The sequence below is a fragment of the Danio aesculapii genome, chromosome 8 (genome assembly GCF_903798145.1).
Source record: "Danio aesculapii chromosome 8, fDanAes4.1, whole genome shotgun sequence".
Classification (NCBI taxonomy): Eukaryota; Metazoa; Chordata; class Actinopteri; order Cypriniformes; family Danionidae; genus Danio; species Danio aesculapii.
This window is the reverse complement of record NC_079442.1, coordinates 5,629,922-5,656,931: the sequence shown is the minus strand read 5'-3', so window position 1 is coordinate 5,656,931 and position 27,010 is coordinate 5,629,922. Positions and strand designations below refer to the sequence as shown.

The window sequence follows — 27,010 nt, the reverse complement described above, 5'->3', positions numbered from 1 at the left end:
AAAAAATAATTCCAGTTGCTGGAACAGAGAAAGTTGTGGCCAAATGAAGACCCAAATTTCATTCCAGAGTGGGTAAAAACATCCCCAACAGCACACAAGGGTTAACACGTTATAATGCTCCTAACACTTTCGAAAATTCGTACTATCTCAATCTAGGATGCGTGATATGCCACAGCTTTATTTTTTCTTCCAACATTTGGTTCCTGTTCCTTTAAGAAACGCCGTCGCAGCGTCACGCAATGCTTTCGCAGGTCTGAAGCGCGCTCTCAGCCTCAGCAGCAGCTTCCGTCCATCTGATTCTGCGACCCGGGCGGAGAAATGGGCTCGAAATACAGCAACACCCGTGAACAAACTTCACCGGGAGACCGCAGAGCACGGAAAATCACAGACTGTGAGTGACGTTCATCCATTTCTGCCAACTGTTCTCTTCTTTCTTGAACTCGACTGCAATGTTATGACAAGTGCTCAATGTTCTTCATCAGCGGTAACTGCGCGTCTCCGCGTCACTTTTTGCAGACTGGGCTTTTTATATAATAATTCCAGCTTTTCCAAAGTCAGACACGCACTGTTGCCGCAGTGTTTCAGTCTTAGACAGTGTATTACATTCTGCTGATTCAGATACTGTTATATAAGACCGCCGGTGCCTTTACTATCAACGGACGATTCACCTGCAGCGTATGTGGAGGGGCGTGACGTCATGGCCCGCTCCCGCCAACCGTCCTGAAACCATGAAAGTTGGCAATCTCCTTTTTATCCCCCATCGTAAAGAAAATAGTTCATATCTTTGTGATGTGTTGCAGTTCAATCCTGGGGCAAAAAATAACGAGGGATATGTCCCAGATATTTCAAATGTGGGGGCAAAAAATCCCTTTAGTGCTGATTATGAAAATAATTTTTTTATTATACTATATTTGTGTTTTGCACACACCATACTGAATTGCAGCTGTTAAAAATTGCAAATAGGTAAGTGTTATTAAACATGTAACTACTACTGTACTGTCCCAGCAGGCACAGGACATCAACATGATGTTGTACCCCACGTTGTACGTTGCATTTTAAAAAAGAAAATCCGGTTGTCGTCAGAACCCGACATCAGTGTCCAACATTGGACAAACACATCCTAAAAACAACCAAATATCAACATTTTAATGATGTTTCAGCTTTACCTTGTGTGGACATTACCAATATGACGTCTATCAGACGTAGGATTTTGGTTGCCATACCTGACAAATAAATGTCAGTATTTGACATCAATCTGACGTTGGTTTAAGTTGGCTCGATGTTGGATTTTGGTCACTTTCCAACACAACCTAACATCAAATATCAACATCATTTAACATTGTTATTAGACGTCAAAACAACGTCCTTAGACACTGGCTAGACATTGAGTTTTGGTCACCCAAGATCACAACCTAAATCTAATCTTATAATTATGTCTAATGATGTTGTGTCACACTTCTTGAAAGTACTCAAGGCCTGGATAGTACTCAAAAAAACAAAAAAAAAAACATTGAAATGGATTTTAAAATAAAATACCAAATACATCAGTTTTACATGTATTAAAATAAACTACAAAATACAGCAGCCACAAATGTATCAAAATAAAATACAGTATTTTGTATTTTAAAAATACTACAAAATACTTTTACAAGGGAGCATGACATTTCTTCTCAAACCTTCTATCAATAGACCTATTGGATCAATCCCTTCGCCATTAAACTGACTTAGTGAAGTAAACAATGTTTGACAGCAACAACGTTTCTCTGCGCAAGTTAAAGTCCGCTTCTCTGCCAATTCCTTCACCTCTACTCCTCTCCATACTTATAAACTGTTGTTTGTCTTTTATTTTAGTATAAAGTACTAAAGAAAGTCCTGTCTTCAAGATGATTTCTTTAATCACTGTAAAAACCATGGAATGCAGATAATGAGTTGGAATATAGCACTATATCTCTTTATTGTGTTTCCATCCATTGCGTGACCAGTAAAATTGCCACCATCTTTTTGCAAGTGTTCTCTTCAATGCACAACGTAAAATATGATATCTCAAAACATGGAGTTATCAGTTTTTGCAAAGTCTGGAGTTTTTGACCAGTCTGTATAGACTGGTATATTATTATATTATACAGGCATTGAAGTAAAGATATCGCCATTGTAGGACATATTTTTATGTTCTTGTCATTTACATCAGCAATCTATTTAAAACTACTATTATATGTGCAGTTTACTCATTCATCTAAGAGTTTTTCAGTTCTTCTTTACTGAAAAAGTCTTAGTTGACCCCCTTAGTGAACACCAGCACACAGTCTTTAGGTGTTTTAATTTTTATACTTCCTTTGCATTTCAAGCTGCAGCCCTGAGACTGAGAATGATCATGTGCTGAAGGCTCCTCATCCTGACTGATTTCTTATTCCATTTGTTAAGCAAAGATGCTGATGCCAAATTGTATACTATTACACACTGGTCTACGCATCATGCAGTATACTATTTTCAATGATTGTTGACTTGCTCTCAAATATACCCAGTGGTGTAAAGTAACTAATTACAAATACTTAATTTACTGTAGCTGAGTAGTTTTTCTCAGAAATTGTAATTTACTAAGTAGTTTTAAAAACGTGTACTTTTACTTTCCCTTAAGTACATTTTTAGTGCAGTATCGGTACTTTTACTCTACTACTTTCCTTCAACCTGCAGTCACTACTTTATTTTTTCTTGTCTATGGGGATTAGAAAAATCAGTTCTGGGATTCCTATCCAATCAAATCGACATAGAAGGTTAATTGCATCATACCTCACGACCTTAAGACATGGGGCGATTTGTAATTGCAGCAAACGGTTTGGAAGCATTAAAAGTGTCCTAGAAGGTGTCCAAAATCTTTACACGCATTTTGTATTTTATGTATCAAATACAAATTACAGAATATTATTTTGTATTTAAAATACACATTTGAAATACATGTATCATAAATACTGCCCATCCCTGCATAGGTCCTTGAAATTAAAATGAATTAAATTGGAAATGAAATTTGTTTATGGTGTTATTTCAGCAAGTGTACTATGCCACTGTCTAAAACAACCAAAAAACATAAATTCTTAATTTAAAATCTTAAATTTAAGTTTTATACAAGAACTATGACAAATAATGCACATTATAATATTTCAGGAACCACATTTGAATATTAATGTATTGAATTCATTTGAGACGCATTTAATTAAAGTTCTTTAAACATGACTGTTTAAAACTACAATTTTTGCTGAAAATGACTCATTCAAAGCATCATAACTCTGACATTTTAATGTATTTTTGTGCAATGTAGTGCAGTGAAATGTTAAGTAGGGCATCAAGGTTGGCGCAGTGGGTAGCTCGATTGCCTCATAGCAAGAAGGTCGCTGGTTTGAGCCTCTGCTGGGTCAGTTGGCGTTTCTATGTGGAGTTTGCATGTTATCCCCATGATTTTGTTGGTTTCCTTTGGGTGCTCTGGTTTCCCACAGTCCAAATACATGTGCTATTGGTGAATTGGGTAAGCAAAATTGTCCGTAGTGTATGTGTGTGAATGAGTGTTGATGAATGATTCCCAGTGATGGGTTGCAGCTGGACGGGCATCTGCTGTGTATAACATATGATGAATAAATTGGCAGTTCATTCCGCTGTGGCGACCCCAGATTAATAAAGAGACTAAGACGAAAAGAAAATGAATGAATGAAATGTTAAGTAAAGAAAGGAGTTCTATGGCGCTATAAATGCTGAGGGAATTAAGAAAGGGGTGGGGGGTTGGGGGTTGGTGGTTGGTGCGGTGGATGGCGGAAGGGTGTCGCAGACAAATGTAAGCTGGTTGGGGGTGTCGCGGACGAAAGTGAAGAGGTTTGGGGAGTCGCGGAAGAAAGTAGAAGTGAACAGCGGATGGGGCAGAAGGGCGTTTAAGCAGGGGGATTCCGAGATCAGAGATTCCGTATCCGGCTTGTTCCGGCACAAATTAAGCCCTGCATTTAACAGACAATTATACTAAAATTGCCAAATGTGAATGCAACATAAATAGTTTATTAGTAGCAACATTAAAGATATAGTACAAAATTGTAAATTTCACAGAAGTAGAGACTAGAATGAAGATTAATTTTAATAGTGGAGGGAGTAGTTAAGAATTTGTATTTATTTTGTTTTGGGATTAAAATAAAGTCGGGTAATACTTTATAATAACTACACACTATGAATCATCTATTAAGCATTAGCAACTAGTGAATTCAACATTTGTTAAGCATTAACTCATTAATAAACATTAGTAAGCAGTTTATAACTTCAGCTACAAATGCTGTATTCTTGACTTGCAAGCACATTTAAAATGTTTAATAGTTGTATTTTCATGCTTTTATTACTCATTACTAAATTCAGTATTACATTATTTACTCATTAACTCATTTGTATTTAAGAGTAGTTGGTGACTTTTAGAATAATTCAGAATGAGTTAGTAAACGATTACTAAACTATTTAAATCAACATGCATATAGTAATACTATTTATGTTAGTAAATGCTTTATTAACTCAATTTTATGCAGTTTTGTGACCTAATCTAAAGTGAGGACTATTTATGCTTTATAAATCCCTGATAAATGACAATTAAAGGCTCAGTTTCAAGTAAATAAATGTTTGCAATCTTATCTAATAAATTTAATTGCTGTAAACTTTAAACATTGCCGAATAACAGGAGTGTCAAAATACAATTAGAAATAAATACAATTAAATAATATTGGATAAGACGACAACAATATATTAATTTAACAATATATTATGATACAACATTCTTTTTTTCCTCTTTAGAATAGAACTGAGCCTTTAATTGTAATGTATAAGGGATTTCTAAAGCATAAACAGTCCTCAATTTAGATTGTCACAAAACTGGAATGAGTTAATAAAGCATTTATTAACAAACAAATTAACAATAAATGTATACCTGAATAATAAGATATATGAATGTTGATTTGAATGGTTCATTTACTAACTCATTCTGAATGATCTTAAAATAGCACCATTCTTAAATAACGAGTTTGTAAATAATGAAATGCATTATTAAGTAATGAAAAAAAACATCAACAAAGTATAAAAATACAATCATTAAACACATTATAAATGTGCTTGCAAGTCAAGAATACAGCATTTGTAGCTGTATCTATAAACTGCGTACTAACATCTATTAATGCAGAGTTAATGCTTAACCAAGGATGAATTCGCTATTTGTTAATGCTTAATAAATGATTCATAGCGTGTAGTTATAAAGTGTCACCAAAAGTTGCAATGCATGCAGATTGCAGTGGATCAAACTGGTCTTCCACCAGTGTATGCGTATGTGCAATAGATCATCCAAAAATGAAAATTGGCCTATAATTTACCCATATATTAAAGGGCAGCTAGGTTACCCCTTTTTCAGATTTTTTGAGTCATTTGTGTCTCCAGAATGTGTCTGAAAAAGTTTCAGCTCAAAACAACCATCAGATTTTTTATTATACCTTTTATAAGATTCATCTTACCTTTTTGCATCAGGTAGCGGCTTTGTTGTACAGCGCCTTTAAGGCTAGTCCTCCCCGCCCACCGATTCTACGTGCTTTTATGCGTGCCTTAATCTCCTCCCTCGGCTGCGTCAGACAACAGACATACATAAAGGAAGAAGATCTCACATAGCGTTTGTGAGAAATACTACAGTAAGAACTTTACCAATGAGTATTTGATGTGGAGTTGCAACGATGAGTCACACACAATGGCGTTACAAAGTTCACACACACACACACACACACACACACACACACACACACACACACAGACAGACAGCACGCACGTTTAGCTTTGCACTCTTTTTGCACGCAAATGTGACAGGATACAGGTTAATCTCCACTGCTGTGTGGATATCTGTTATGTTAATGTACAAAATAAACCTGATTTAACATCCACAAACCGGGATTGAAGCGTCTTCCTTTATAATTGTTCTGACATGCGGCTGTGCTGATGAAGTAAATCTAAAGTAAATCGCTGTAATTCATTACAAACATGCACTATTTTAAAACATTTTAAACATTGTAAAACTCACTCTTGATCACATTTGATGATGATTGATGATCCTATTGAACTGAACAGATCCTTTATTCCCGGTTGCTTTGCGCTCGTCCTCTTTTGTTGGTATGATTATGCACGTGACTACCGGGACATGGTAATATGCGCAGCTGTCAATCAATATGGTGGGCAGGGGAACCGCACTCCTATGTCAAGTAGCGGTCCGTCTGAAAACCGCTCCAATTGGTCCACCAATTTTATGTTGTTAAATTGAAAAAAAAAGGACTGGCTGTGTTTATATCACCCCAATATGACGGTCCATACACTATACCTACACACTTGTCTGTCCAAACAGCTTGAAAAGTAGATTTTTCACCATAGGTGCCCTTTAAATCACAGATTAGCCAAGAAGCTCATTTGGTTGGTGTCAGAAGTCAGTCATTTAAGTTAAATTTATAAATATTTTTGCTATAAAAACACATTGATCTGCTTTCTGTCGACATGTGTCAACCAGTGTTGCCAAACTGGGAGGTTTCCCGCTGAATTGGCAGTTTTGAATTGAATTGTGTGGGTAAAAATGGCATTGGCGGGTTGACAAAATTTGGGCGGTTTTGAAATGTAACTTTTATATGCAACTTATTCAATAAAACATAACTGTGTGCTGCTGCTTCATTCAGTTAGTAGTGACCAGTGCATATCGCAAACCGCGTGGGCCCACCCACAAGAGGAGATGAAGGAAAGTTGAATCAAAATCTGATTCCCTGGGAAAGGGACCCATATATAAAAACCAATTCAAACAATTTTAGCTGATTGCGCAACATCTCTTTCTCTGTTGGAGCTGTCAGTGTCAGTATGGTTAAAAAACATAGTATTTACTATAAATTCATTCATTCATTTTCGGCTTAGTCCCTTTATTAATCTGGGGTCGCCACAGCGGAATGAACCGCCAACTTATCCAGCAAATGTTTTGCGCAGTGGATGCTCTTCCAGCTGCAACTCATCACTGGGAAACATCCATACATATTCATTCACACACATACACTACGGACAATTTTAACTTACCTAATTCACAAACCGGAGCACTCGGAGGAAACCCACACAAAGAACATGCAAACTCCACACAGAACTGACCCAGCCGAGACTCGAACCAGCGACCTTCTTGCTGTGAGGCAACCGCATTGCCCTACTATAAGTTACTATAGTATATTTTCATGTGGGTGCCTACATAATTTAGTCTCCCACTGTATAATAGCAAAACTGCTTTCTATTAACATTTCATAGAGGAGAGTCTGAGGGCTGGGGAGAGTCTTGGGCATTTAAGGTTAGATATTTTGAGCATTAACATAAAGCAGAGGCAGATGAATCTCATAGTTCACACCAGCTTTGTCAGACAGTTACATCAGTCGCACCCACACACACTCACACACACATACACACACACACACTCTTGCCACTCATGTCACTATTTCATGCACTGCAGAAACAATCTCTGTCTGTGAGTGTGTGCAAAGTGTGAAGAGCTCAGTGCAAAGTGTGAAACAATCCCTCAGCTCTATCTTGTGTTTGTGTGTGTGTGTGTGTGTGTGTGTCTTTGTCCAGTTTATTTTGTGTATTGTGCTCAATGCTTGGTTTACATAAGCGATTATTTCCCTCTGAGTCATGTGCACCCTGAATGAAATGCTTTCTGTCGGTTTCAGTTTAGCGTCTGTGCAAATCTAATATTGTCTGGCATGTGTCTTTATGGATTTGGTATTGTAGTGGGATGTGAGGTTACAGAGTCTCTAAATAAACATGTGTGCATGTTTGTTGCTCTCAAATGGCCAACATGGCAACTTCTAGTTCAGCCAAAACTGCACTGGACTTTAAAAAAAACAATAGGACAAACACAGAAAAAATTTGATTAATTTAAACTATTTAGCACACATAATTATTACAGAAAGGGTTTCAAGTAATCTAATGGAAAAATAAAACACTCTATTGTCTTTAATGTATGCATTAAATATACGCTAATCTATAAATGTACTATAGTTATTCATAGTACTAAAGTGTCACCTATTGCTCATACCAGGCGTGACTAGGGATGGCTGACGTGAAACTGATGTTTCGACACAGTGTCGAGATCTCAAAGCACAAGTGTTTCGAAACCGGTGCACAGAAGCGTGATCCGAAACACCCAAGTCACGTGACTAAAGTGTTTCGAAACACCTGGTCACGTGACTAAAGCGATTCAAATCATCAGGCATTTCAGAAGCGTTTCGAGACCTGGCGAATCTGCGTCTGAATGACAGAGTCACCAAAACTTCAGTCTCATATGGTCTGGTGGACCGTGAGTGTAAACGTTGTTACTATGCTTCAAATAACTTTTGGGTTCGAATCCCGACTTGTACAAATACTCCGAAATCATGATTTTATTTATTTTAATCATGTTACTGTTTTATAGTGTAGTCTAGATAGAATACGGCTGATATGCCATCAATTTAGCATCATTTTTGTAACGCTGTAAAACAATAATTAATATTTTTACAGTATTGTGATGGTTGGGTTTAGGTTTTTGGTAGACGTTAATAAAATACAATGGGGAATTTAATTACTAATATAAATAATTCCTGTTAACTTCCAGCCACAACCGTCTCTGATCTAGCAGCAACCCTGTTTTATGACCAAAACAAGACATATTTATTCACAAAGTGTTTATTCTGTTGTCAGACTAATGTTGAAACAAAACGATACAAGAATAAAGCATTTCAAACTGATATTAAAGCATTTAAAAAAAAAGCTGTAACAGCCTGGATATGAACCTACTATCCCAGGACGATAGTCAGAAACCCTAACCACTCCACTATTTCAGTTGAAGATTCGAATCTACAAAGCGGGGTTTAATACCTCAATTTGCTCAACTGTTCTTTGCTGAAACTGTTCCAGTGCAATACATGAAAAATTGACCACTAGGTGTCACCGTAGAGACGGGTTTTGAAACGTTTCGAAGCTTCGTCACATTTGCTTCGACTGTTTCAGTGTTTCACAAAACCTCGCTTTGCCCACCACTAGGCGTGACCAACCCTGTTCCTAAAGATCGACCTTTCTACAGATTTCAGTTGTAACCCATATCAAACACACCTGCCTGTAATTATCAAGTGCTGTTCAGGTCCTAATTAATTGGTTCAGGTGTGTTTGATCAAGGATGGAGCTGAACTTTGCAGGTAGGTTGATCTTCAGGAACAGGGTTGAGCACCACTGGCCTATACTGACAAAGCATTTGATCGCTTTAAGACATTGAGTGAAAACAAGCCAGATGGAGATTCTGAACCATTATTTGTGCCCGTTTGGCAATTTAAATTAATAGTTCACCCAAAAATGACAATTACCCCATAATTTATTCATCCTCGGTGCACACTATCTGACTAAAGTCTTGTCGTCGATCCCAGTTGTAAGAGCAACAAATAATAACTTGACTTCTAGTTGATCATTTGGAAAAGTGGCAGAAGGTCGGTTTTTCTGATGAACCATCTGTTGAACTGCATCCCAATCATCACAAATACTGCATTTAAACTGCGGCTGATTTAAACATTGAAATATGTCCATAAGTACTCTATTTTTACTAAAGCTATTTTTTTGTAAATATTCAAGGGCCATTTGATTATAATCAATTTATACCGCCTGCATTTTGTTGTTGAGAAGTTTTGTGTTCCTAAACTGCAAACTCGAAGTAGTGAACCATGAACTGAACAGGGGTGTGACACTACTTTGAGTTTGCAGTTTAGGAACACCTCAACATTTGTACAAACACATCTTTGTGGGTTACATGTTATGCCGGTGGTGTTATTATGATCATTTTGCTAATATTTGATTCAAATGGTCTCATTTATAGATTTTCCTCATATGCACATTAAGATTTGTATAGAAAATGTGCTTTAGTAAAGATTTACTGCTGGCTGAATTGAACATGTTAAAGGAATTGTGTAACTATACATACTTTTCCCCTCTATGTTGTAGTATTAAAAGAACAAATGCCAGTAAAGTTAATAAAGTTACCCAAACTGTTTTCTGCCGTCTTAAACTATCTGTTAAACTTTGAGATGTTATTATTATGCTCATTATTATTAAATTGTATTTTCATGGCAATTTAAACTACCCCTTCAGGATGTACAACAGCAAACAAATCAATTGCATCAGTTACATCAGGTTTTCACTTTTTTCTTGTGTGTTACAATCTTTAGGTCTAGGTATGTGACCGCAACAGGAAATTAATATAGGTGTGTTCGACTGCGCAGAACGATCAAAATCTGTCTTAATCGGTGCACGCTGGTTAGAAATTTTGTCCGGATTGATGCTGCTCCGACATGCCACGTGACTGTGGCATCAAAGTACTGCGACCGCGCTCCGAGATCAGACGATTGATTCAGTCGGTGCAGCATCTGAAGAGTGACTGCTGGAGCTGTGATGACGACATTGATATTATATGATTGGCTGAGTTCACCGCATGACAACAACCACACACTTTTTGTGTTTATTATTATTTAATATAATTTCAAAACAAACAATTAACATTTTATACATCTCTATCTTGTACACACCATGCTTATTAAAAGCCTACAAATATTTTACTACAGCATAATTTTTTGTTCAATAATTTGTTCATAAAGACTAGATTGTTTGCAAAGGTTTTTTCAAAGATTTTTACTGCATTCAGCTCCATAAGTGTAATATAAATATAAATTATATATTTTAGTGAATAACCTATGTATCAACTCAAATAAGTTTTACAGACTCAATGTATTTATCATCATTGATCCTGACACCCCTATAAAGGTTTTTTAAATTAAGTTTAAAAATATTTCATTAAATATGAAAATATATGATTCTAAAATATTTTATTTCCGGTCAAGACGTTATGCAGAAATTTTCAGTGACATTGATGTACCTGCTCTTTCTGGGATATTTCTAAGTGTAGCTTACTTTTTTTGGTCCTTTAGTTCAATCTTCGTGGATTAGAGTGCTTTTTAAAAGTGTTTTTATTTTCCAAAATAACCTTATTCTTGGTAATTTATTTCCCTTTAATGTGCCCTCTCGTTTTCCCCTCCCCATTTGAGTTTGTTATATAAGCTATACTTAATTTATAGTTCCCTTATTGTTTAAAAATGAACTATCGTTTGAGACTGTATTCTGTTTTATTTGTACTGTAAACCTTTTGTTGTTTTGGCAATAAATAAATGATAAAGGCATGTGATCGGTCATGACTGCAGCAACTTTGAGCACCGAAGTGTCCGGCTTGACAACTCCGTTTTCAACTCCACCCCCACCTGCACTCAGCTAATCGCGTTGATCATCAACTGCAGCCATGCTTCATGTAACGCCATGCAACGCACCTATTGACTGGTGATGGGTGATTAGCAACGGCTGGAACAGAGAACTCTAATCTCAAACAGGATGGCTAGAGAAAAATAAAAAAAATACAAGGTCAAGAGAAACAGAAGTTTATTTACATATTTCAAAATGTAACAAAGAAAACAGGGTATCAATCAGAAGGGGGCAAGGCAAAAACCACTTGTAACGTCTTCTAATTTAAGATAATCTCTTGCTAATCTGAAAAGAGAAACAAATACGTCAACAAACTAGCTCCCAAACAAAATGGCACCCACCTTCCTACTTATCTCTCTAAAGCACCTCAATACAAATGAGCTACTTAAGCTAAATCAAATGTTTAAAGCTCTAGTAAACAACAGGTCTGGATGTGAAGAAGCATTCAGCCACTGCACAATCTAGCCACCACCAACACTGGTTTGACGTACAGCTCAGGTTAAATACTCTCTCTCCTCTCCCAACAGCCAATCACTGGAAGGATCCAATGATCACTACCAGGTGGACACAATTATCTGCAGGGAGAGAGAGGGAAAAAGAACACATTGTGCACACCAAAGATATGTCTCAGGACGTAACAGTGCTTGAATGTTAAAATGGCCCTTCTATGAATTGTCAGTCCCTGATATGCCCCCCCCCCCCCCTCCCGAGTTTGAGACCCCTGCTCTAAAGGACATCAGAGACTTATTTTACATCTTGTCCAAAGGAGCATAATAGCTCCCTTTTAATACTCCGTGGTTTTTGTGTGTCCTAGAGAGATCTCTCCTGAGGAATCCTTGTAACAATCCTTTACAAGGTGTCCTTCTGCACACATGTCCCTCCCAGCGACACGCAGGCCATCTGCAGGATCCCGCAGGTAATGCTAAACCTTTTTTTTTAAATAAAAATGCTGAGATTGATTTGTTCAGTGCCAGTAAAGTGAATTCCTTCAAAGCACATCCAGTTTTGCAGTGTGACAGCGTGTTTGATATGGACTTCAGAGCTCAGCTGTCTGTATGTGTTTATGTGTGTGTGTGTGTGTGTGTGTGTGTGTGACAGAAGGCCTGCAGCCCCGAGCGGAACTCGTCACACACACGGGGACTCATCTGTGCGCAGCAGTTACTCAGCATCATCCTGCAAGTGCACAGAGAGCATTACTGTACCACGCTCCAACCCGGCCACACCGCGGTGAGACACACACACACACACACTCTCGGCCAGATTAGATTTGTCTTCCATCAGGGTCGTGTTCCACATTTTGTGTGGTGCCAGAAAGCACAGCACAGAAATAGAATTAATGGAACAGGCATGATGCTATATCCGTTTATAAGTCGCTCGTGTCCTAATCTGATATTCAGACGATATAAATACAGATGTTATACAGATGCTGTTATGTGGATGATACCAATGAAGATTATCCTATCATAATATTTTTCAAAAGCACTGGCATGGATTTACAAAAGGCAGCAGTGTCTTGAGGAGGTAAATGTGGCAAAATGGTCGCAGGCTGTAGTTGTATACATTGGATATATTCATGACCTTTTTAAAGAGTGACGTGGCATTTATGCGCAATATAATGACTGTACTATGAAAAGTTCATGTTTCCAATTGCTGGCAACCCATTCACATAAAAGCTAGACTGCTTAAAAACATATACGACAATACTAGACCTCATTTGTGATTATTTCACATAATAATTGTGTTCCTCTTCCAATATACACTTACCGGTCACTTTTCCCAGTGATGCGTAAAACAAATGCTGGATAAGTTGGCGGTTCATTCCGCTGTGGCAACCCCAGATTAATAAAGGGACTAAGTCGAAAATAAAATGAATGAATGAACTTACCGGCCACTTTATTAGCTACACCTTACTACTTACAACTGACTAGTACCGGGTTGGACCCCCTTTTGCCTTCAGAACTGCCTTAATCCTTCGTGGCATAGATTCAACAAGGTACTGGAATTATTCCTCAGAAATGTTTTGCTCCATATTGACCTGATAGCATCACGCAGTAGTTGCAGATTTGTCGGCTGCACATCCATGATGCGAATCTCTCGTTGCACCACATCCCAAAGGTGCTCTATTGGATTGAGCTCTGGTGACTGTGGAGGCCATTTGTCATTGGCCATTGGCCATTGTCATGTTCAAGAAACCAGTCTGAGATGATTGGCACTTCATACACTGTGGTCATAAAGGGATGGACATGGTCAGCAACATTACTCAGGTAGGCTGTGGCGTGACACAATGCTCAATTGGTACTAATAGGTCCAAAGTGTGCCAAGAAAATATCCTCCACACCATTACACCACCACCAGCCTGAACCGTTGATACAAGGCAGGATGGATTCATGCTTTCATGTTGCTGAAATTCAGACCCTACCCATCTGAATGTCGCAGCAGAAATCGAGACTCATCAGACCAGGCAATGTTTTTCCAATTTTCTATTGTCCAATTTTAGTGAGCCTGTGTGAATTGTAGCCTCAGTTTCCTGTTCTTAGCTAACAGGAGTGGCACCCGGTGTAGTCTTCTGCTGCTGTAGCCCATCTGCCTCAAGGTTGGATGTGTTGTGTGTTCAGAGATGTTCTTCTGCATACCCCGGTTGTAATGAGTGGTTATTTCAGTTACTGTTGCCTTTTTATCAGCTGGAACCAGTCTGGCCATTCTCCTCAGACCTTTGGCATCAAGGCATTTGTGCATGAAAATCCCAGTAGATCAGCAGTTTCTGAAATACTCAGACCAATCCATCTGGCACCAACAACCATGATTAGAAATTTGCGTTAACAAGCAGTTTATTTTTGTACCTATTAAAGTGGCCGGCAGTGCTCATTTAAATTAATATTTTATTTAGGATGCTTTACAATATTATATTTGTGCATATACGATACATTAGATCAGTTACTGATTACTGAAGCCAAATCTGGAGCTATTCTAACAAAATGACCTATATTTTCTGAGAAATGAATAAAAATATTCATTTTCAAATTGGGGTATGATCATTTATGCTAAGCATATATAACTTTTTTCTGATATTGTTTTAATTGCAAAAACTTCATGCTTGTAATTTTTTTCTGGGTAGAATGAACAAATTCATGCTTTTTCAGTCAAATCTTAGTAAACTGTACATATAGAAATATTTAATCACATGCAGCTTTTATTTAGACCAGTGACCATAATCGTGAAATAATAACATTTTTATGACATGAAACTTCTAGTTTCCCAGTACTGGGTTGTGGCTGAAAGGGCATCCGCTGCGTAAAACATATGCTGGAATAGTTGGCAGTTCATTCCGCTGTGGCGACCCCTGATAAATAAAGGACTAAGCCGAAGGAAAATTAATGAATGATATGAAACTTCTGGTTTCCCAGTACTGGGTTGCGGCTGGAAGGGCATCCGCTGTGTAAAACATATGCTGGAATAGTTGGCGGTTCATTACGCTGTGGAAACCCCTGATAAATAAAGGGACTAAGCCGAAGGAAAATGAATGAAACCTCTTGATTTTTCTTATTGGACCCTAACTCCACCAGCAGGTCCTCTATTTCAGACTCAGAAAGTTTTCCCTTCTTTATGCTAGTCATTCTCAAGCATAGAAATCCGTAAATTGGCACGTGCTCTTTCATATGGTAATAATATGAATTCAGGGGAGTTTACAAGACGGATGTCTTACAGCAGTCAAGATTTCAAGATCATTTGCGATTTATAAATGTCAAATCTTGAAGGGAGGCGTACGCACAGGTTTTTCTGTGCATGTTCGTTTTCTCTGAATTGCACTTTTGTGAAATGATCTTAGAGCAAAGCTTCAGTTTCAGGTTTCAGCGCAACATTTTATTAATGAGGTCCCAGTTTCTTCATTGATGCTGAAGAACTGCACTAAGCAATACAAATCAATAAAAAAAGACTATGTCAATGTTTCTGATCATGAGAAAGCAACAGATTGAGATCACTAGAAGAATGTTATCATAAGAAATAAAAATTGAATATGTGGCTACTCTATTTTCCCATTAAGTTGAAATATAAAGAAATATATAATATTTCATTTTTAGTTCGATTTGTTGGTAATTCCAGTTACCAAGCATCATTGCAGTTGGACTTGCTATTTAGTTTTATCAATACTGTTAAATATGTCTGAATTATGATACTAATTACAGTTGAGTATTATCGTTTCTTTCTCTGTGACCCAGACGGCAGGTGAAGTATACAACCTGTGGCGAGAATCATGGCATTCGTCCTCCAGCTCCTGAGCAGTACCTCACCCCACTGCAGCAGAAGGAAGTGTGTATTCGGCATCTACGTGCTCGGCTAAAAGAAAATGTGGAGAGGCTTCACAACCGGTGAGTATTACTTGTGTGTCTCAGCAAGCTGTCAGAGGAGCTTTATTGCTTTCTGCAATTCTAGCTGTATAAGGGTTAGGGTTCAGGATCATGTCTTGAGTACCTCAGTTACTTCCAAACATGCCTACTTCTCTACTATATATAGGAAGTGAAAAACAGTAGCTGAGTGAGACAAGTAGTATGTGCAAATTTAAAAGTGTTCATAAAAGAGTTTGAGTATCATTGTAATACGTATACAGCTCTTATTCAAATTCAGGGGTCCCTTGTTATTCACGTGAGTTATGTTCTAAAAATAACCCGCAATAATTGAAATCCACAAAGTAGTCCGCTTTATTTTTTACAGTTATTATTGATGTTTTACAACTGTAAAACCCCTCACTACACAAATCAAAAATAAAAACTACTTGATCCTCATTTATTTATGCCGTAATGGCAGCCCACAGCCGCGTAACTTCTGCCTTCCTTTAGCATGTCCAAAAGTCCAAATTTTGTGCAATGGTTAGCATCTTCCTCTGCCTTTTGGGTGCTACCGCAGGTGCCTTTGACAGTGCAGAACATTTCATCGACATTGTGGGGAGAAAACCTGCAAAAAAGAAAGCTTACAGTATAGCACTTTAGTCACACTGCTAACGATCAACGATTTATGTAAATTTGGCAAGCTGAACGCATTCTGTTCTGAACAGGAGACATGGCACGGAGGAGATTGATTGACAATGGTCAACCACTACAGCCAATCAGGACTCAGAACAAAATGCACTGTAGAAAAAAAGCATGTCAAATTGCATGAAAAAAGCTGCGATACTGATAAGTGAACCGTGTTATAGTGAGGGATCACTGTTCAATATTTGTTGTTTCCTCAAAAAGTATTGATGGTACAGATGGTAAGCCAAGTAAATTGAGAGTTCTTTGCTGGAAATGCGTAGACGTGCTTGATGTCAAAATATATGCCCCAAAATAGAGTGCCTTGTTAAAAATAGCAATAATATGGATTCATCGTATAGATCTGATGGATGTATCAATCCAAATCTATATATTGTTGCATGAAATCGGAAACAACTATCATGCACATTAGAGGTCTGCATTCCCACTGCTGTACTGTGGGAGCCAAGGGACCCGACCAGATTTCATGCGCTGTGGGAATAAGTTTCATAATAAAATACAGTAGTGGTTGGTAAATCTGGTGTAATTTGAACGGGAGCACGCGGTCTAACAATATAGCGCTCCCGAGTCCTGACGTTATTTCCGAACAGCATATCTGTGATTTCCTCATTCTTAATGAGCACCAGAACAGCCAATGTTCACGACTGTCACACATGTTGAACACATGACCAGTGCTTTCTCCACGTGCTTTTTGTCTGTGCACGCAACCTCTGCATAACGGTCCTCAGAGCGGGTTTCACCAACATGGGAGAGCAAAGTGAAGATGGGCTGTCCTTCAGCTTGCATTAGAAAACAGTCAGTTTACTGTTAGGAAACCCACGTCAGGCAAGTCTGACATGTATGGGACTGGATGGGATAGATGCAAATGAAAAAAAATTACCCTTTCCACGATGTGATAACACCTCAAAGTTTTACTCTTTAGCAGTCACAAGGCTGGAACCTCAGGTTTAAGGCGGCACTCATGTCTCATTACAAAAAGCAGCAAACAAAACTGACATTTAGCCTACAATCCTTGCACAACCTACAGTTTGTCCAAACAATTGACAAATTTGTAATTCGTCCTCCACAAAAAAAGACTAATACTAATGACCCAAGCATACTGGACCCAGATGAGGAAACTCCAAACATCTCAGGTCGCAGCGCTAGCAATACTGGAAACACACAATGCAGGAAATACCAAGATAGTTACCTGAACTATAGTTTTATTCCATTTTCTCGAAGCAAAGTGTCTCTGGCCCAGCCATAATGTATCATCTGCACCAAAGTTCTTGGTAAAGGCCGTCCAAATTAATAAGACATTTGCAGACGAGTCATCCCCAATACAAGCCCAGAACATTTTTTGACCGCAAGGCAAAATAACTGACACACACCCACAATGAGATGAGGGACGTCACACCTACTAACAAGAAACATTTAAAAAAATTGGCAACTATTTGACAACTAATATAGGGCCAATTTAAAGGCCAAAGGCTTACGTTTTTCAGTTACAATTGGTTACAATACTGATGTTTTGCTTATATATTTTACATTAAGCTATCATTCGTGCATAAACATATCTAGATATAGTAGTAAACATACTGTTTGTTTGAAAACAACATTTTTTGTCATCCTTACTGCAAACTTATATGAGCAATAATGTCATTAAATGTAGACAATATTTTGTATTACGATTTTTTTCCGGGGGAAACGGAGGTCTCAGGCAAAAAAAGGTTGGGAACCACTGGGGTAGATAACGGGGCGGGCAGCGGGTGAACAAAGGCTGAATATACAGCCGGAGTGGTTTGGTGCAGAATAAAACCTTGCAGGAGCGGGACTAAAAAGTTAGTCCCACGCAGACCTCTAATGCACATCTTGTCAGAGAAGTGGTGTGATCAGCAGTAAATCTCCTATGAAATCTAGAGGGTGCTCTCATGTGGAAACTCCAAACACCCACACAGAAGAAACCTAGGAAATCCCCAAAGCATTTCACTTTTCGTTTTCATATAAACAGAAGTTTGGACTGTTCATTGATTTAGCTTGACTAATAATCACATGAGTGCTCAAAGAAGAATTTATTTCAAATCTCAAACTGCTCAAATCCCAAAGAAGAATTAATCTTAAACACTTGACTGAAGTTGTGAAGTGTGATTGGAGTAAAAACGTGTGAGCAAGCGATACAGGCAGCTGTCATTATCACAGAACAACTATCTAGATGTCAGATAACAATGAAACTAAATTTAGATACTATGAGATTTTCAGTAAACTACGACTCTGCGTAGTAAATGCTAGAACCGACTTTACTGACAAAATGTGGATGAAAATTGCCTTTGATTAATCCTCCAGCCCTACCCCTAGTAAAAATTCATTCAAATTACCAACAACATTAGGCAAGTTGCAAAACAAATGTAGTACCTACTAATCCCTATTGAGTAGATTTATTTCTAAGGCCATAATTTTTTTTACCAATGCAGAGACTCTGAGATCGAGGAGTTACGGATGCAGCTCACACGGATGCAGGAGGACTGGATTGAGGAGGAATGTCATCGCATAGAGGCACAGCTGGCCCTAAAAGAGGCCCGAATGGAGATCCGACAGCTTCAGCACACCGTGGAAACGGTAAGGTCCAATCTGGGGCCTCATGAGGCAGATCAACAGGACTGTAAGTCTGAAGGTTTTGGTAGGATAGGTCTACGATTAGGAGCATCCAGGTCATGTGGCTGCTCTCCGGCCCACACCATGAGTCGCAGCGCAACCTTCACCAGGCTGAGCAGTGATACGTCCCCTGGTGCTACAGATCGCAATGGAAACGTGCGTACTGATCGATACATTCCCGCCAACAGAGGGGCGATGACGCTACCAAGAGGCGATGGGCGCACTCATCTACTTCTGGAAGCAGCTCTACTGTCTGAGCAAGTCCCTCACGCCACACTATGCTCCACCCTATCCCGATCCTCCACCTGCGAGAGATTGTACAGTGGAGAGACGGTGCTGCCTGTTAGCCGATCCTGCCATGCTGTAAACAACAACTGCAGTTGTGGTCCACATGCCTACCTCCCACACCACCATCTGTTTCTGCATCTCCCACAGGAGGAAGCACCACCTCCTCCTCCTCCTCCACCACCTCCTCCTCCAGCAACAGCTCCCCCTAGCACATCAGAAGTCAGTGACAGGCCAGGGTACCGGTCACAGGCCTGCAGCCCCACCATAACCTGGATCTCCGAAGAGGGTGGAGGTGATGAATTGAGTGTCATCACTTCAGCAACCTGCGCGCCAGACATCACTCTAGCTGAGCCGCATGTGTTTTCGCCATCCTCAGCCACTACTTCCCCCGCTCAGATGTCTTACATCACGGAAGCGTTGCCGCTAGACAGCACAGTTGAATTTACATCATCAACAGTGACACCAACAGTGTTGACCAAACCACAGGTTCAGCAACCTTGTCCCAGAGTGTCTCCAACTTTCGAGCCTCCAGCACAGGAAGCTACCATAGTAAAGGTCAGTGATGAAGATGGCGTGGTGAACGATGCAGAATCAGCATCCCCTCAGAGAAGCCACTGGAGCCGCTATTTCCTAATTGACCTGTTAGCAGTGGCTGTTCCTGTCGTTCCCACATTGGCGTGGCTTTGCCGAGGGCCACGAAACGAAGGCATGCCCATGTACAACATGGGATCTCTGTTACGGGGCTGTTGCGCTGTTGCACTGCACTCACTAAGGCGTGTTGGAAGTGGATGTGATCGTGGCCCCTCAGGAACAGGAAGAGCGACACCTATCTGATAACTTTAAAGGATTCGTTCACCTGAAAATTAAAATTCTGTTATTAATTACTCACCCTCTTGTTAATCAAATCCCCTGAGGCGAAGTAAGATATTTTAGATCAAATCCAAGAGCTCTGCTGTCCTCCATAGGCAGAAACAATCCTGACACGTTCAAAGTCCAGAAAAGAAACAAAAAACAGTCAATGTGACATCAGTGGTTAAAATTTTTATCAAACAAAGCTTTTGACACTTTTGTTCAGCAATGAAACCTGTAAAGATTTTTGATAATCTGTTCTGGATTAGGTTAGGGTTCTCTTTATATAAGTCTCTTTTTTATAAATAAGTCGTACTGTCCATAGTAAACCAAACGGCAACCTCCTGCTCTCCCTCATGAAACCAATACAGAAGTGACTGAAACTGCAATTCCTCAACTGGCCTCTGGGGGTGGTTCCAAAAAGAAGTCCATCCCATAGACTTCCCATGTTACAATGCCCAACTTTAGAGCAGAAAACAAACTGCAGGGGGGTGAATTTTTTTTTTTAAGTCATCCGTTTAGTTTAAATTAAGCTTTAAAATTCTGCATAATTAAGGGAATGGCCACTTGAGTGACAGGTCTCTGCTGCTCTCAGTCACACCACGTCATATATTGCTCATGTACTTGTGCGTTTTTATGGGATTCTTTTCGACAATTGTCAGAAAATGGTATGTTGTGCTGTTAATTGTGCTCAAAGACCATTCAAGTCTGTTTTCTAGTGAGTGATATTCTTACATAATTTATTTCCAAATGTGTTTGTTGGTTTTAAAATGATTTATTATTTATAATTTTATTTAAAACTTTAATGCACTGTAGAATGCAGTAATTCACATTGATTAGCTGTAGGCTATAAAACTCAAATGTCGTCATACAATGCTATGCTTGAATTGCATAAATAGCCTAACATTTACTAACACAATATTTGAAGAATTTTGATGGGATTAGTGTTTTCCTCCTGTAGACAAACATTATAAGAATAATGCTTAATATGGCTCTGTGCATTAATATTGTTATTAATGTAGCATAAAAAAAATTGTGGTATACACTACCTGACAAAAGTCTTGTCGCCTATCCAAGTTTTAGGAACAACAAATAGGAACTTGACTTCTAGTTAATCATTTGGTATCAGAAGTGGTTTATATGAAAGGCAAAGGCCTCTAGATTACGCTTATTTGACCAAAATAAAATATGATCATGCCTTGATTTTTAATTATTTCATTAGGACAGTAAAGTCTGACTTTGCTTAGACAAAAGTCTTGTCACTTAACAGAAATAATGTCCAGTATAGAATATAAAGTCATGCTGCAGTGGTGAAAGAATGGATATTGTGTATGACTCCCCTGAGCCAGGAGGACTGCATCCATACATCTCTGCAGTGACTCAAATCACTGATTAATAAAGTCATCTGGAATGGCAAAGAAAGCGTTCTTGCAGGACTCCCAGACTTCATCAAGATTCTTCGAATTCATCTTCAATGCCTTCTCCTTCATCTTACCCCAGACATGCTCAATAATGTTCATGTTTGGTGACTAGGCTGGCCAATCCTGGAGTACCTTGACTTTCTTTGCTTTCAGGAACTTTGATGTGGAGGCTGAAGTTTGAGAAGGAGCACTATCCTGCTGAAGAATTTGTCCTCTCCTGTGGTTTGTAATGTAATGGGCAGCACAAATGTCTTGATATCTCGGGCTGTTGATGTTGCCATCCACTCTGCAGATCTCTTGCATGCCCCCACACTGAATGTAACCCAAACCATGATTTTCCCTTCACCAAACTTGATTGATTTCTGTGTCATCTTGGGTCCATGCTGGCTCCAGTAGGTCTTCTGCAGTATTTGTGATGATTGGGATGCTGTTCAACAGATGATTCATCTGAAAAATTTACCTTCTGCCACTTTTCCAAATGATCAACTAGAGTCAAGTTATTATTTGTTGCTTATACAACTGGGATCGACAACAAGACTTTTGTCAGAAAGTGTACAACCAAGCACGTGGTCAGAGCACAAATGAGTTAAGTGTTGAGTGTTATCCCCTCCCATTTTTGATTATAAGAGAGTGATGCGCGGTTAGCCCGATGATGCGTCGACATGTTGGCAACAGTTGGCTCCGCCCACTTGTGGCATTATTCATGCTTTTTTTTAAAAAACCTGCAGGTGACGTTATGGACATGTCTATATTTTTATACAGTTTATGTAGTAAATGCGCTCCCTGACCTGAACAAATTCGTATTTCTGAAAACACATTGCCGCACAAATGTGTGTTTTTTTTTATTTCATATGGTTACAGTTGAACCACATGAAATTTTAGAGAACATTTTTGGTTCCTTTTCTGGACTTTGAACGTTGCTGTCTATGGAGGATAAGAGAGCTCTCAGATTACATCTATAATGTATTTGTGTTACAAAGATGAACAAAGGATTCAGGAGAATAGAGCAATAAGAGGATGAGCAATTCATTAATTTCTTGAGTGAACTAATCCTTAAACATTACTGTACCGTCCGAAACATTTAACTGGATCTTAAGTGGACTCCCTGTCCTTGATCTCCCAGTAGGTGATATTTTTGAACTAAGGAGGCCTAAATCTGTCTCTGGTTCAAAAGTTTGGAATGTGGCCCTAATTTGCACAGACACTCAGACGTTTCAAGGCTGTTGCTCATTTCCACCATTTGTTTCCCTTTTCCTTCTGGTTCTCTTATCTGCTTTATTTCCTCCCGTTCCTGGCTGAAACTCAGCAGGTACTTCAGTCAAACAGGAACCTGGACCTGCAAACAGCAGAGCCCAAGCTAGACAATGTACACTTGATTTACATTTTAAAGCAGAAATATCAAAAATAATACTAGTTAAGAGTTCTTTAGTTCATCCAAGAACAAGCTCAGTCCATCTCTTTCAGTTTCAGTGGGCTCGATTCATTCTCTTGTGGGATTTTAGTGATATGACATTCACTGACATTAAGTAACAGTCTTGAATGTGTAAATAATTTGGAAAATTCTTATGTAAACTTCTATGTTGGACTGAATTGGAGGCTTGTTCACGAAAACGTTAGCTGTGCACTAAGCAAATTTTGCCAAGTGATGTTGATATTTGAAAGCACCGAAAGAAACACTTGCATCACTCAACAATGTCATGAAACTTTTTGACATGTTCTTTATCACCACTAGACACGCCCCTTACTGCTGATTGGCATCAAGTGTTTCCAGTGCTGTGGTTAAAGGAACACTCAACTTTTTTACAACTCTCCCAGAGTTAAATAGTTGAGTTTTAACATTTTTTAATCAATAGAGCTTATCTCAGGGTCTGGCTTGAGCACTTTTAGCTTAGTTTAGCATAGACCATTGAATTATATTTGACCATTAACATCTTGCTCAAAATAAAATGACTAATTTTAATATTTAAACCTTGATTTCTGTAGTTACATTGTTAACTAAGACAGAAAATGATTAGTTGCTATTTTCCTAGGGCGTAATGTCTAGGACACAGGTGTCAAACTCAGTTCCTGGAGTTGGAACTAAACTGTTGGTTGGAACTGTTGGGTTGAAACTAAACTGCAGAGCTGCAGCCCTCCAGGAATTGAGTTTGACACCCCTGGTGTTGGAACTATACTCTCACTCTGCCGTAATAATCTAGGAATTTTGCTGCTTATTTAGTCATTTTTGTCTATTATTTTTATGGTGTTTCTTTAAGTGTCAATCAAAAATTGCTTAGTGCATGCTACTAAAGAACAGGTCTTTGGCTCAAATTAGCAGGGCTAGGCTTTCACATTTTCAGCTTTTACTTAGCAAACATTAAATCAGCCCATCTAAAAATATGTTTCTCAATATAGATTTCATGTTTAAAACCTAGAAGGTCCCACATAAAAAAATACTACAGTAATTTATAGTTAATTACAAAACTATACTAAAGTGTACTATACTGAATAGTATTTTCAACATTTTGTCAATGAATGCTACAGCATGCCAATCCAATAAATACTGTAGTATACTTTTTACTATTATAAACTGGTGTAAAACAGTGGCTACTTTATTAGGTACACCTTACTAGTACCGGGTTAGACCCCCTTTGCCTTCAGAATTGCCTTAATCCTTCATGGCATAGATTCAACAAGATACTAGAAATATTCCTCAGAGATTTTGGTCCATATTGACATGATAGCATAACACAGTTGCTGCAGATTTGTCGGCTGCACATTCATGATGCGAATTGCCTGTTGCACCACATCCCAAAGGTGCCCTATTGGATAGAGATCGGGTGACTTTGGAGGCCATTTGAGTACAGTGAACTCATTGTCATGTTCAAGAAACCAGTCTGAGATGATTCACGCTTTATGACATGGCGCGTTATCCTGCTGGAAGTAGCCATCAGAAGATGCGTACACTGTGGTCATAAAGGGATGGAAATGGTCAGCAACAATACTCAGGTAGGCTGTGATGTTGACACGATGCTCAATTGGTACTAATGGGCCCAAAGTGTGCCAAGAAAATATCCCCCACACCATTACACCACCACCAGCCTGAACCGTTGATACAAGGCAGGATGGATTCATGCTTTAATTTGTTGATGCCAAATTCTGACCCTACCATTGGAATGCCGCAGCAGAATTGGAGACTGCCGCTTATTAGATATAAACCCTAGAGATGGTTGTGCGTGAAAATGCCAGTAGATCAGCAGTTTCTGAAATACTTAGACCAGCCTGGCACCAACAACCATGCCACATTCAAAGTCACTTAAATTACCCCATTCTGATGCTCTGAACTGCAGCAGATCGTCTTGACCATGTCTACATGCCTAAATGCATTGAGTTGCCATGGGATTGGCTGATTAGAAATTTGCGTTAACGAGAAGTTCGACAAGTGTACCTAATAAAGTGGCCGGTGAGTGTATACCCTATAATTACAGAAAACTACAGTATTGGGTCATTTGTTTATATTACTATAGTTGTTTTACTGTAGCAACTGCATAATTAGCACAACAGATTAATTCATGTACTTTATTATGATTAAAAAACACTACAGTATTTACTAAAGTACTATAGTATTTCTTCATGTGGGAGTACATGCATTACAAACAATGTGCATTTGGATTACTAAACTAAACATGCTTCAAGAATGACAATTTGTATTTCATAGCATAAAAATGCCCTTAGTAATATTTGCGATCATTATTCTGACCTTATTCTTGCTTTTTCTGTGGGTCATTCCTTTTATCAGTTGCACAATTATGAGCAAAATGACTTTTAAAAGTGCTTTATTTGCATAATATTTATGGGAATTATTTAAATTGTAAAAATGTGTTTGAAAATGCCAAATTTCATTGATAAAGCAATGGAAGGTGATGGCTTAGAGGACTCAATTAACCTGTTTTTGGGTGGTTGTTTTTAACTCTGTCTCAGGTGGAACTCAGGTGAATAGTACTAGAGAGGGTGCAACGGTAAACCCCAGGCCAAAACATCCATTATAAACAGAAAGGTTTATAGAACAGTAGTTGTAAAGATGTAGATTTACAGTGTTATAGTAGACTTGTTTTCTGATTAACATCACTTCAAAACCAATGTGTCTTTAACTACTGCATGCGTCTGCATTTCAATAGTCAGGGTTTCTGCAGGTAAATGCAAGACTTCTTAAGAGTATATACAGTTGAAGTCAGAATTATTCGCCCTCCTGTGAATTTTTTTTTCTTTTTCAAATGTTTCCCAAAGTTAATTTAACAGAGCAAGGAATTTTTCACAGTATTTCCTATAATATTTTTTCTTCTGGAGAACGTCTTATTTGTTTTATTTTTTTTTTTAATAATCATTTTAAGGTCACTATTATTAGCCCCTTCAGCAATATTTTTTTTTCCTACAGAACAAGCAATCGTTATACAATGACTTCCCTAACTTGCCTATTTAACATTGTTCAGCCTTTAAATGTCACTTTAAGCTGTATAGAAGTGTCTTGAAAAATATGTAGTCAAAGATTATGTACTATCATCATGGCAAAGAGAAAATAAATCAGTTATTAGAAATGAGTTATTAAAACTCTTATGTTTAGAAATGTGTTGCCAAAAATCTTCTTTCTGTTAAACAGAAATTGGGGGCTAATAAATCTGACTTCAACTGTATGTGAACATGTTACACAGCTACATTTGAGGAAATAGCCAAACATATGTTGCATGAGTCAAAATTGAGTTTCCTTTCATCCCAAAAAATTTTAGCATATCAAGTAAAGATCATGTTTCAACAAAACTTGAAGTGAATTTCATACTGTAAATATATCAAGCGCAATTATTGATCAGTAATATGCATTGCTAAGAACTTCATTTAGTTTAAAGGTGATTTCTTTTGTACCCTCAGATTACATACTTTCAAATAGTCTCTGTCCCACTTTATAATAGGTGGCCTTAACTAATATGTACATACACTGAAATGAATCCTTTGTTACAATGTACTTATTGGGTAAATACATGGTTTTACATTGTACTTATGATCATAAACATAATATATCAATATAAATTAAACAAATCCATCCCTTACACCTTTACCCACTCTTTTTTTAGGGGGTTTTCACCTTCTATTGGAATAGGATAGTGATGGACAGACAGGAAAGCATTGGGGTGTTGCTACATCGGATATGGTTGCAGCCTGAACTTAACGAGAAATATTTATATTATTTATTAAATTTCCCATTTATTGTATTTTATTAACGTCTACCCCAACCCTAAACCCAACGTCACAGTAACGTAAAAACAGTAGTTATATTGAATATTATTTCTGTTATCTGTTAAATTACCCAATAAATTGTATTTTTTAACACCTATCCACACCCCAACCCTAAACCCAAACATCACAGTACTGTACAAATATGAATTATTGATATAGTGTCAAAAAAAAAAAAATGCTGCTATACCGGATGTG

At 38.3% G+C, this 27,010-nt stretch overlaps 1 protein-coding gene across 1 annotated transcript; it reads left to right on the top strand.

The window, feature by feature from the left end:
- The first annotated feature begins 308 nt into the window (after positions 1-308).
- Positions 309-20,817, top strand: LOC130233180 (syntaphilin). Its single transcript, XM_056463099.1, has 5 exons — positions 309-391; positions 12,146-12,247; positions 12,430-12,558; positions 15,549-15,698; positions 18,809-20,817. The coding sequence occupies exons 2-5, from the start codon at positions 12,204-12,206 to the stop codon at positions 20,109-20,111; spliced, it is 1,626 nt and encodes a 541-aa protein (XP_056319074.1). The 5' UTR covers positions 309-391; positions 12,146-12,203; the 3' UTR covers positions 20,112-20,817.
- Positions 20,818-27,010: the final 6,193 nt, after the last annotated feature.